The sequence below is a fragment of the Candoia aspera genome, chromosome 5 (genome assembly GCF_035149785.1).
Source record: "Candoia aspera isolate rCanAsp1 chromosome 5, rCanAsp1.hap2, whole genome shotgun sequence".
In the NCBI taxonomy this organism is placed as follows: domain Eukaryota; kingdom Metazoa; phylum Chordata; class Lepidosauria; order Squamata; family Boidae; genus Candoia; species Candoia aspera.
The window spans coordinates 90,538,502-90,552,095 of NC_086157.1; the positions used below are offsets into that span (position 1 = coordinate 90,538,502).

Genomic DNA, 13,594 nt, shown 5'->3' on the forward strand with positions numbered 1-13,594 from the left:
AAACCTGAATGCCACTTTATAGCTAAACCATTAGCATGTTTAAAATTATGTTTATTACTTTATTTTACTTTTTTACATTACTGTATTTTTTACTATTTTGATTAATTCAAAAGAAAACAAAAGTAGCATGTTGGATCATGATCATAGCAAAATCAAGTGCTTTGAGAAACCAGGGGCAAACTTGCAAATTCTGCTGTAGATCCTATTGGCCCAACCCAGTGAAAATTCTGTTTCATTTTGTATATTTTGTAATTATCTCACTTTTAAAAACCAAACCCTACTTTGCTCTGGAAGGTAGGGAAATGCCCGATCAGTGGAAGTTCTCTGCAGCATGCTGAGGAGACGTAACCTTCTCACCACCCTTCTGATTGCTTTGCCATGGGGACTTCTCCTAACTTTGTGGCATCAATATCCAACCACCCGCTATCTCAGCCTTCTAAGAAGTAAGTATACAAACCCTGGCTTGCAAAAGGTTTTGCAACATTCTTTCATAACAAATCTTTTGCAAAAAAAAAAAAAGTACGCAATTACATAAAAGTCAGGATATTTTAAAAATAACATTCATATAATTCTCTAAAAATTAAGACTTCATTGAGTCAGGCACAAGTCATAAGTGATTTGTGTTGGAGATATGAATTCAGGAGCCCTTGTTAGAGAATATGTCCCTTAACACAACCAGAGTGTTGAAAGAATACTGAGTAATTAAGTAGTAGAACATCCCATTTTTAAAAAATGCTCATAACCAGAAAAAGGGAATAGTTGTCTTAGAGGTAGAGTATAGCCCAGCTTCCAGTAAATATTAACAGATATTCATTGTATTTATATAAAAGCTAGATTTATTAAGAAGTACATGAAAATAGAAAATACAGTATATACTTTTATCTAAATTATATCTTGAAGACAGGGAAGGCTATGATTAAGTATGAAGCACAAAAGAAAGAGAAGAAGATTCCTTATCTCTTAAAAACAGAGATTCTTTTAATGCTAGTCTGGGTAAGAAACAGCACAGAGACCATTTTTCTCATCTATTTCTTGCCCTTTGCTCTAGGGGTGAGATAGGCTCATGAGGCCCTCATTGGGTGTGTTTTTGTTACTTTTGTTTTTGTCTATATATAGTGACCAGATCCCGTTCTGTTTTGGTTTGTATTGGATTTTTATGGGAATATATTGTAAACAGCCCAGAGTCAATTGGAGTTGGATAGAACCTAAATTGAATTAGACAGAGAGGCATACAGACAGACAGATGCAGAGAGATGATGCCATCTCCAACAGTTTGTTATTACCTTATTCCTGGATTCTTCTTTTTTTCTGCTTCCCAGGCTAGCTAAAAGTTTTGGAGTTTCTTAGCTGTCTTCACTCTAGGTACTAACTAGATTCGCCCCGCCTAACTTTTCTGAGATCAGCCAAGTTCAACTAGGTGTTGTTGCCTGCTCAGGTCTAATTCACGATTAGTCTGTAATATATAGCTATGGTAAGACCTCTTTTCTTTTTGATCATGTGTAGCCCATGCTCAGTGATAATTCATGGGCAATTTATACTAATCCAGGGCCGCAACTGGGGGGGGGGGCAAGCGGGGCATGTGCCCCGGGCACCATGCTGGGCAGTACCAAAATGAGCACTGGGGGGGCACCAAAATGGGCGTGGAATCCATGTTTGCCCCAGGTGACACAGACCCTAGTTGTGGGCCTGTACTAATCAACTTGTTTTCACTTCCTCAAAGGTTCTACCCCTTTTCACTTTTTGTTTCTAGACTATTATTTACTTTCCCTTCTACAGGCAAGTCCCCAGTTTAAATGACTGTTCCATATCTGAACCATTTGCACAAGTTGACTTCCATGTAGGTCAGTTGGCTCTTTTGCACATGCACAAACAGCTGGCCAATGTGTTTGGCTGTCCATAAACTCCAGGTCACTTGACACATTGGATAGGGAGGAAGAGGGAGAAGAGTGATGTCCATATTTAGGACATTACTCTTCTCCCTCTTCCTCCCTGTCCAATAAACTGGAGGCAGAGTTGGCTCTTGCCAGACATCTGAGCTGATCACATGAAGTGATCTTTTTTAGACTGAGAGCCAAGCTGCAATCCAGCTATATTTTTAATCTCTAATTTTCCTACAGCAGAGGAATACATAGCCAATGCCAGAGCCCAGCTTTTGGTTAGATTCTATTCCCATCACCCTATCCAGCACCGAATGTTGTGTGGGTGTTTTGCTTTCAAAGGTGAAAGCAGGATGAATCTTTGGACCTAAGAAGAAACTAAATTGGAATTATAAAGGTAGCAAGAACGCCCACAGCAGCAGGAGGGCCCAAAAGATTTCTGGGTTGCATAATGGCAACATTAATATATTATAACTCATCAGTGTTCAGAATATCTTCCTCCCATACACAACAGTCACTGTGACCTCACAGTGCACCCACTGAAAGAAAATTAAGCACTCTCCTGGATATTGTTTCCATGATTCATAGTTGCAAACTCTTAACAAGGATATTGTTATTACAATAAATACTTGGGCATGATGCAAACCCAATTTTTAATTTCTTGGGGTGTTCTCTTTTTTATTTAGCTTTTCCTTTATATTTTTTTAAAAGATGGTCCAAGTTCTAAGGATAGGGAAATAGAATGCCAGTATAAAATAAGAAACAGATGATATAAACTCAGAGAAGTACGTTAATGATTGCTTATACTTTATTCTCTTTTTTTTCTTTTGCCTTAGAGGAAACAGATGAAAATGGTACAGCCAAATCGCTCTTCAATGGCACATCTCTAGTGAGGGAGGATGGGGCTGCATCATGCACTCGGCAGCCAGCCGTTGGGACAGCTCCCAAAATAATCCGGAGCTATGTGTACTCCAGGCCTCCCCCATGGTCAGACACACTGCCTGCCATATTTGTGATCACACCTACCTACACTCGACCAGTACAGAAGGCTGAACTGACACGACTGGCCAATACTTTTCTTCACGTACAGAACCTCCACTGGGTAGTAGTAGAGGACTCTCCTAGAAGAACCAATCTAGTGTCCAATCTGCTGGAGAAAGCAGGGATTCATTTTACTCACCTGAATATTGAGTCTCCTAAGAGCCTGAAAGTAGGTTTGTCCTGGATCCCATCTCACACTCCCAGGGGCACATTCCAGAGGAACCTTGGACTGCATTGGCTGAGGGAAAGTTTTAGCACCGCACCGCCACCCGAAGGTGTAGTATACTTTGCAGATGATGATAACACCTATAGCCTGGAGCTGTTTGAAGAGGTGCGTTACTCAAGGTTGTGATGACTTCACTTTTGATCCATGATTCAGGCACATTCATTATTACATTCTGCTATCCTTTATTCTTTTGATATATAACATTTTGGTGGGTGGCTAGGGAGGTATACCAAGAAGGGATAAAGGTCAGTGGAAATGTTTATGCTTTGCATACAAAATATCACTGTTTCAGTCTCTGTTATTTTAGATAAGGTTGGAAAAGGTTTCTCAGTGAAACCCCGAGTAGCTATTGTACTAAATGTAGATTAGCCTTTCCCAGCCAGGTGCCCTGTACTTGTGCTGGACTATGATTGCCAGAGTTCCCAGCCAGTATGATAGGTGATTTGGTTAACTGCCACTACAACCTACCAGTAACTACAGCTAGATGAGTGAGAGTGTGAGAATGATGGTTGGGGTTGTAGTTGTGGCTCTGAAACAGGGAGAGGAGTTTTTGGAGACAAACAGGATATTTGCCTGGCATATCTAAAATTACCCCTGTTGCTGCATACCTCCTATCTGTACAGCAAATACTCTCTCAGGAAAGGTTGCCCAGAAGGGCAAGGTAGAAAGTAAGGCAGAAAGTTTGGCATGGAAGGGTAAAAATAGAACGAAAACAATGAACATAAGGGTACATGTAGAGAAAGAGAAATCCCAGGAGGGGCCCATAGTATATAATAAAAAGATCGGACATACTCATGTATTCATGTATGCTTGTTTTCTCTCTGACAAGCAGATGCGCTACACAAAGAAGGTATCTGTCTGGCCAGTTGCTTTTGTTGGTGGTCTCAGGTATGAATCCCCCAAAGTGAGCCCAACAGGCAAAGTTGTAGGTTGGAAGACTGTGTTTGATCCTAACCGGCCTTTTGCCATCGACATGGCTGGCTTTGCCATCAGCATCAAACTGATTTTGGAGAAACCCCAGGCCAGTTTCAAGTTGGATGGAGTGAAAGGAGGCTACCAAGAAACTAGTTTATTGAAGGATCTGGTGACAATGGATGGACTAGAGCCGAAAGCTGCCAACTGCACAAAGGTTAGCAAGGCTGGAAAAAATTCACAATAATCTCCCCCACCCAATCTCCCCATTACTGCCATGCTTATCTTGCATAATTATATGCACATACTGTATATATGTATGTGTACTCTACTGTTTTACAGCTAAGAACAGCAGATGGTTTAATCAAGTACTGGACATCATGAATTTTGCTGGAAAAAGAGTTCTGAAACTAAGGGGTAAAGGTAGAATAAGGAATAAATGAACCACCTTTTGTCACATTTATCCTTTTAGGGGTTCAGAGTTAAATCTTAGGACATTTACATCTACCTAGGCAACAACTGTATATGAGCATCTGCAGGGAGAGGGCAAATGATGACATGCTGGATGATGTTATCACATAAATGCCCTGACATATGCCTTGTGTCAGATGTGACACATGGTTATAACTGCAGTGTTTGCATGATGTCACACCCCTGTGATTTTGACGTCACGGTTTGTTACAGACATCACTGTTATAACTGTAGTTTCAGGAGCAAAAAGAAATCAAATATGTATCCGGATCAGCCTCTCTAGATTAAGCCAGAGGCTGGATTATCCCCACATTAAGCCTTCTTCAGTCCAACTATACAAAATCACAAATGTTCTACTGGCAGAGAGTAGGTGCCTTGAGAAACAATGCCCTGTATATAATATTAGATTATTCAAGTAAGTGTTAACAGTAACAAGCACCAGTGGAAGGTCATAAGAGAAAGACAGATAGACATAAAAACTACAAGCCTTATTTGAAGAAAGCTGCTTCTTTTCTCCATCCACCTAGATCAGATAGATATCAAATCATTGGGTTAATTCCAATACTGATTCCTCAGCTATGGTTGTACTACAAAGCTCATATTCCTTGACTATTGGATTTTCTTTCTGAAGATAATAGAATTTGTAGTCTGACAATGATGACAATCCCAAAGTCAAGACTGACTGACGTAAAAGAAAATGAGAACTGGAGGAAGAAAAGAATAAATAAAAATAAATAATAGTCCCATCTATGGAGATGGGGAGCCAAATGACCAGATCTAGATATGTTAAAATATTGGAGCTTTCTAATGATTTATATAAACAGCTATCACTTTTGTCCTTACGTAGAAAGAGAAGCAACCAATGAAGAGAGAGATGTAGTTCTTTAGTACACATGCAATTAAAATATAAAACACAAAAATATGTGTGCAGCTATCTTAGGGTGTATTTTTTTTAAAAAAAAAGAAATTATAATTTAGTGTATGGCTATGAGATCTTGGGTACAAAAATCCAGATGACTTCTCTGAATCTATTTGCTGCCATCTAAAGTTCATGCAGATTTTTGCAGCCCACACTTGGTTGCCTTCTATGGGGCCATTGGCAGATTTTTTTTTCAAGATAGCTAGATAGACAGATGATCGATCATAGCAAAAGAAATATTGTATTCTTGATCCAGAACAAATACCTTTCTGCATTTAAATTGACTGTTGCAAATGACACATGCGGTTAGACCAATGTGAACCTATGTGTTCAATTTCCACTCTCTTCCCTAACCCCATCTGTACCTTCTCCTCTATCTCAATTAGCCATTCTTACCTATTTTGAAGACCCCTGAATATAATGCAGCCTCATTCCCCCCTCCTCTTCCTCATTCAATGTAGGAATAAATGTTTTTGTTGTTTTTATAGCATACTGCTGTATCTATAATGAGTCTAAAAATAAACCAGGTGTCTGATTTTGTAAATAGATTTGGTGTCATATTGTGTATATATACCCTTTCAAGAAGGCTTAAAACTTCTTTTGAGTCCTATTCAGAGATTTCATATGCATAAACATATGTGTACTTATGCATCAGGCAGGTTTGCTGGTACCTACTACCTGCTCATTATATAATTTTAATAAAATGCACATTGTCTTGATAGATTTTGGTCTGGCACACAAGGACGGAAAGGCCAACACTGGTTAACGAAGGCAAACGTGGATTCACAGACCTTAGGGTAGAGGTGTAGATAACATGCTTTTTGCTGTAAGTACAAGATTTTTGCTGTCTCCCAAGATTTTTCTATAATCTTGCAAGTAGCTCTTCAAAAATCTTAAATGTAGGGTGCATCTAATATGCATCAAGGATGGTTTCTTTGTCTTTGATAAATGTATGAATGGTTCACTGGCTCAAGTTACAGTCCTGGTCTGCCTGTGATACTATATGAATGCTATCAAATTGCACTCCTGAATCCCACTCCTAGAGTCAGAGTTCAGGGCCAGGCATGGAACAGAAACTGCAGCTGCCATGCTGGTTGAACCTTTGTTGGGACTTGGATGTTAGATCTCTTGGCTGCCTTCAATACAATTGACTCTGGTAACTTCCTGGATGACTGTGGGAATTGAAGGTCAGGGGCACTGTGTTTCAGTGGCTCTACTTCTTCCTCAGTGGATATTTCTAATCAGTGGTTATAGGGTAGGAGAGATTTTGGATGTTGAGTCCACAGGGCTCAGCTCTTTTTCCCTTACTTTGCAATATCTACATGAAGTCCCTGGGAGAGGTCATCCATCAGTTTGGAGTTTATCAGTTTATTAATATCATGATAATACCAAACAAGCTTTTGAAGTCTTGTCTCAGTGAATGAAGACTGTTGGGGTCTGGCTGGGAAGAAAAAGGCTGTAACTAAACCCAAGCAAGACAGTTTGTTTGTTTGTTTAATCACATTTGTATAGCTGCCCATCTCACATAGTGACTCTGGGTGGTATACATAATAATAATCAAAATACATAAAACCATTAAAACAACCAGGTTAAATTAAAAATAAAAATAAGTAAAAAACAATGGTGGCAAAAAAATCCATTAATTGTTATACAGCCCTCTAGCAGGCTTCACTCTATCATGGGATCCCCAAGCTAGTTGACAGAGTTTTTGTTTGTTTGTTTCGTCAATTTATATAGACATCCATCTCACTTTTATGTGACTCTGTTTGTTGATATTTGTCCACTGAAGTTTTCTATGAACTCAGTGTTGTCTATCTAGCACTGGCACTGCCTCTGAAGAGCAGACCTATGACTTGAGGGTCCTTCTGGTCTCATGGCTATTGCTTAATGGGCAAGTAGAAGCCATAGCCAAGAAGTGCTTTGCCCAGCTATAACTGGCCCACCAGTTGCAGCCTCACTGGGAGGTTCAGCCTCACCCTCAACAGGAGGGTCTTACAGTAGTGATACTCTTATCACTACCCAGCTAGACCTCTGCAGTTTGCTCCAAAGGGATTTCTAGATTAGGGTTTTGTTTTCTGCTTGAATGTTTGCCTGGTGTTAATCCCTGCTTCTCTGGGTCTTGGCTGCTGGAGGGGATGTGCTCTGGTCTTTTGGTTTCCTTCTTAGCTTTTATATTGTCTCTTTTGAATGATTTGTAAATGTTGTTATTTCTATGTGTGTGTTGATGACTGATTTGTCTGAATGCCAAGCTTCCAGGAATTCCCTAGCGTTTTTGGATTTAGCTTGATCTAGGATGCTCACAGTTTCCCAGTTGAAACTATGGTTGAGTCTGTCCATGTGTTGTGTGATAAGGAGTTTAGAGGGACCAGGAGTTTCCTAGAGAGAAAACCAGTTTTCCTAGAGGGATCAATATTTGATTCAGCAGTCTTTAATTTGCAGCTGGCTATTTATACTGCAGATCACCCCATCACTGACTGTCAAATACTTCCAATGGCAAGTTCTGCTATTGGTGTCGTGGCTTATTAGATTCTGTACAAAAAAAAATAATATCTTAATGTGATACTTGTTGTAGGGTGACAAGTTAATTGGACTTACTTAGATTTCTAAAAAAAACTATCCTTCTCTGAAAGTGGTCAGGATCATATACAATACTTAACTACATGGTTTGCTTGCCATGTTTTTGGCTTAGTGTGCTTTTTTTTATCGTATGGCATAGCAGTTTGGTGTTCATGCTGCTTTTTTTTTTCTTGCTGGGAAATCCTTGTGAGGTCCAGCAGCCAGATGTGTAGACTATTTAGCCGTGACAAGTCACATTGCCCGGGATGCACCACGAGGAGGCTAGTCTACATTGCACCAAGCTGGGCTGAGAGAAAGTGACTGACCTAAGGTCACCCAGCCGGCTTTCATGCCTAAGGCGGGACTAGGACTCACAGGCTCCTGGTTTCTAGCCCAGCACCTTAGCCACTAGATCAAACTGGCTCTCAGTTTGGCTAAGATCTAGCGTAGTGTAGTGTGCCATGTGATTTCAGCCATTATCTACATTGCTTCTTGGCCTTTGGCTAAGATCAAGCGTGTGCATGTGTGTGTATACTGACTGAGTTACCAAGAGTCAACAGACTGCAGCAGATATAAATGCAATAAAGAAAAAGATTAAGCAGAGAGCTACAATCGACCATTTTTATTTCTTAAAAAAAGTTTAGGGGGGTTATGTGGAGGCTGGGGGGGGGCTCTCTAGAAAATAAAAATAATGATGAAGCCCGTACCTTACTTCACTTCATGCAGGTTCTCATTTTTTTAGTTACTATGAATGAAATCTAATGTTTCTAAAAACAAAATAATTTGGGACATAGAGCCTGGCAGGCATGCAGGAGGACCACACTTGGAGATCTAGTGTTTTTTCTATCACCAAGTTGTCTTCAGCATGCATTAGAATGCATTGAAGAATACCAAAATACCCTGAAGTACATTATTAATCTAGTTCCTCAGTTCACAGCTTGTTACTATAAGTTTTTCTTCAATTCTTTTAAAAATAGCCCTCTGATAAAAAAAAAAAGTGAATGTCTGATAGAGATGCTTAAAATGTTAAGGACAAGGGATAGCTAATGTGGAGTCAGGATACTTTCCAGTTAACATCCCTTAGTTAATCTAGCCTAATGTCTGTGCTGCCCACAATTTTTCTTGCAGCCCTTTATATCCTCTAACAGAAGGAGTCAATGGAGGGACACTAAAGGTAAAAAAGGGAATTGCTTTATTTTCTTTAATAGTCAAACCTATCTAAAACCCAGAATTTGAAACCACTTACCTGTGGCAGTACAACACAAGTGGTCTTTTGTTTTCCAGAATATTAGGTTTATTTTTCTTTCCTTTAAAAAAAAAATTAAAAAGAGGATTTGTGGAGAAAACCTGTATTTCAGTCTTTGAAAACTGAGCCAATAAAGCTCTGTTAGTCTGTATATTGCCAGGTTTGTTCTCCTTGGGCAATCTCATTGCTTGATGGAAGTAATTGATTATTAAGTTGAGCCTGACTCAGCACAATTTCAATGTTACAGAAAGGATATATTGCAAGCTTTAGGAATAACTTTAAAAGATTCAGGGAGTAGTTATTGGCTGGGAGCTCCAAAAACTAAGATGTCTTTCTGTTGAGAAAGATTTAAGGGGCTAAGGGTTCTGTTCTAGTTAATTGCAATAGGTATTGGTAATGCAATATTCTAAATGTGTGCAAAATAAAAATGGGTTGTGTTTATCTGCTCAACATGGGCTGTAGAATAGAGTGAAAGCAGCCTAAAACAATAACCCAAACCTATTAATGCCAAACATGGATCTTATCAAATAGACTTTTATCAAATGAAACTACTTGATCATCCAGCCCAGAATTATGTATTCTAGTTAGCGTAGTTAACAAGGACTCTCTGGCAGAATTCTTACTTATTACCTGTTGCTTTTAACTGAGATGCTAAAGAAAGTGCCTGAATTATCTGCATGCAGACCACATCCCGAGCTACTGAGCTATGGCTCCTCCATGAAAAGATTTGTCATGAGTTTAGTTCCTCTCCTGCTGGCTAAGCAGACAAAACTAAGAGAACATGCACAGTAACTCCCAATATGCCAGGCTTTACAGATGGAGAGGGAAAACTGCTTTTTCCAATAGCAGATATACAGTACAGTATGTCTGATATAACATCTCATTTGGCCCTGACTCAACTCAGTGTCTTTATGACTTGAAGTTATTTGAGATGTAATATGTAGCTTGAAATACTTATCCAGCTTTATTTACTTCATTAGTTGCATTTTTAGTCCCCCCCAAAACTAAAATTCTAAGGGTGGTGTATAGATAAACTAGTTCAAAGAATATTGCAGTAGGATGATGGAACAAAAGACATTTTTAGAATTGAACAGCTTCAGGTTTGCCTATGGCTGCTGTTTCTTAAACTACAGCTGGCACACGTGACTGTTCAATATTGTCCACCACACTGATGGGCACAAAAATTGGGTGAATGATTTCTTCCTCCCATGGGAGGGAGAAATTTTCCAACGATTTGTTAAGGAGAAGGCTCCCCCAAGTAATGAGAGATGAACCCACTACTAAAAAAGCTCTGTGGAAGAATTCCTCATTATGTCCTTACTTGTACTATCCTCTTTCTTCAGCAGTTTGAAGCCTACTTGGCAACAGATTGCTGGAGAGAAAGGATTGTACAATGAAAAACAGAACATTCACACATGACACTTGATTACTTCATACCTTAACAAATGCAAAAACACCATACATCAGCCTTGCAGATTTTTCCAGGAAGTCTCTTCACCTTTAAATGAATTTATAAAATGAATTCTCATTCATCAAATGAGAAGAAAGAAATAGAATAACTTTTCTGCTTGATCCTACATAAAACAATGGGATTATTAGCAGCTATTGTCCTAACAGTCAGGAACCATGCTGAGACAAGGAATAGGTCTCTAGTGTTTATTACTGCTACATTAAACAGAATCCTAACAAACTGAAGAAGCGTGGGAAAAACCCAGACAGATAAACCCCAAAGTCAAGGCGGGTCTGATCTGTGTCTCTTTGAATGGCTGCTTAACTCCTCAGTACTACGCATGCATTTTCCCCCCTGGATAGGGGTCCCCTCCTGCTCGCCATCAGCACTCATGACAGCTATCCTTTAAGGCCACTAGCACCTAAGCACTGCATAGATACATCTTGGCAAAACCCATTTTTCTGCATGCTGGAGGGGAGAAAAACTGGTTAATGGTAGGAACAACAACCTCATGGAAGTTACTATTCCTAACTGAGCTTTTTAAAAAATGAAATAAAACTTTGGTTACTGGGGAGGTTTTCTCTCTAGAATTCAAAGCAGAAATGGGCAGGGAGGCACATAGCCCAACGGACAGATGGGAGAGAGCAGTCTTGCAGCATACCAAGTAGAGCTGTCTAGATCACTAACCTCCCTCAGGCTCCTCCTCCATTCGAACCAGAATATTCACATAGGAAATTCCATAATGTTTTCTAATGGAAAGCACCTATTTCCTATCAGATCAGTTTGATCTTGCACCAGCCTGCCAAAGTGACAGGATGACACCATGCTGGAGGTTCAGCTCTGAAGACATGTTCTCAAAACCAGCTAACTCCATCTCCATCCCTCTTCTCACATTTTCCCCAGTTTCCTTAACTGACCCATACAGATACCTTAAGTAGAAAGGATATTTTCTCTATTCAACACTGAGTGAGTTGTCTTTTCTCAGTTTTGAAGGAGCAGAAACACTTCATCTTTGGAGCCACTATAAGCACTTGAGGGGAAAAAAGTCAATTTTAGATCTGCACCAAATCAGAGTAAACTTCTTGAGCAAGGGGAAAGGGGTGGGTTGAGAGCAAGAGCAAGCTTGGTAAGAAAGAAACAATCTGGATGGATCATATTTTATCTGCTCCCTGAACATCCAGAGTAAAACCTAATTCCAATTCCTCAAGTATTTTGGATGTAGTATCTGCTCCATTATAAAGGAACCTGCATTCCGTCGAAGGACGGTACTGTTTCAAAACCACTTCTAGATGAGGGAATGTCAGAAGCCCAGGAAGAGAGCTGCGATTGGCTACACGGTAACCTTGGACAAATTTCTCTCATTTCAATTATGCTGACTGAAAGTTTTGTTGTAATGATTTTTTTTAAAAAAAATGGATGTGCATAACCCTATGCTTCTTGGAAGAAGGGTGGGATTAAAATCTAATGATTAATATAACATCAGAAAAATTGTTGCAAATCAGCTTCAAACTTGCTCTCTGTTTTGTGTCAGGAAGAGGTTTGTGGTTTGGATGAAGACTGTACTGTTCTAGTGCAAGTCCTGGCATGAGCCCTATATAGTTCTTTGGACTCCAAATTTTGCTGAATCTGTCCAAGAATATATTGTATACTTTCATATGCTCTTTAAAAACTCCCTTTTTGTTGTTGTTTACTTTGCAGATAGTAACTTTTTGCACATCTGCCTATGATCAGCAGAATACTGATGCAACAATCAAGATTAACATCCACAGTTGTGTTTGCATTTACCAGCTTATAAGTTCCCTAAAATCAGGGAAGAAAGAAACAGAGTTAATATCATATCCAAGGCTATTTGTTCTATATTCTAGTCATTCACCACACAACTAAGAGGACCTGTTTTTTCATTGTTATTTATGTGTTGGAGGACATTTTCAAGAATCGAAGCATTTCTGTAACCATATCCAATTTGGGATACTGTTAAGAAAAGCCAAGTTGGAATAAGGGGCAACATTTCTTTTTGCTAGTCCACACTTTTGAAGCTTTGTTTTGCAATAAGCATTAAGACATCAGCTTCTGCAAATGTACTCCGAGGTATGGCAGTTCAAAATGAACAAAATCCTGCATATTATCAATGAAATATTTCACACTCTTTCAAGGAAGAGAGAGTTGCTCTCATAATTGCTTAAAACTTTATTTAGACTTAAGAGTTCTTGTTTGAAAGAATGTGGGTAGGCAATTCTTGCTTGGAAGATCATAAATAACCTTTTGGAGAGTGAGATCTGCACCAGTTCTTTTTAATATCCAAAAATGGAAGCAAAGACCAACTCTAGTTCCTCTTGTATCTGAAAGGCAAACTGAAGTAGGAAGTTTGAGAACTTCAGCATCAGCAACTCAACATCATGTCCTATGGTTTTGTAGATAAGCCTTTGTCATCAGAAATAGAGACAATATAAAGCCTTCAACTACTTAGTTCTTCTCAGTTTGTAGGCAATATATAGAACAAGAACTAGTTATGGTTTCACTTTTGGAACTAGGACACCTCACTTAATGAGAATTTCTTTGGTCCAGTCCAGCAGGATTTTCATTTAGTCTTTGTAGCTTTGTAGATATTTTGCATAGTCCTAAACTGTCAGTGCAGCTGCATGATCAATTTCAGCTCTACCTACGTGGAATGATCCAGACTCCAACCAAACCATGCTTGGAGTGAATAGACAATGTTTACCTATACTGAGCCATGGACTCCTACCTTAATACATGTGATGATAGCAAAAATAAAAGTGAAACTAAAAAGCAAACATTCACAAACAGTAGGGAAGAGTTACTACCCTAACCCCTAATTTTTGATTGCAAATATATTCATCAATTGTGAGCATCAGTTGGCAACAAAAGCGCTTATTAG

General features: G+C 39.2%; 1 protein-coding gene across 1 annotated transcript; it reads left to right on the forward strand.

The window, feature by feature from the left end:
• Window positions 1-303: 303 nt before the first annotated feature.
• On the forward strand, window positions 304-6,275 carry LOC134498370 (galactosylgalactosylxylosylprotein 3-beta-glucuronosyltransferase 1-like). Its single transcript, XM_063304443.1, has 4 exons — window positions 304-443; window positions 2,714-3,249; window positions 3,977-4,273; window positions 6,169-6,275. Exons 1-4 carry the CDS (start codon window positions 332-334, stop codon window positions 6,253-6,255), a joined length of 1,032 nt encoding a protein of 343 aa, XP_063160513.1. The 5' UTR covers window positions 304-331; the 3' UTR covers window positions 6,256-6,275.
• Window positions 6,276-13,594: the final 7,319 nt, after the last annotated feature.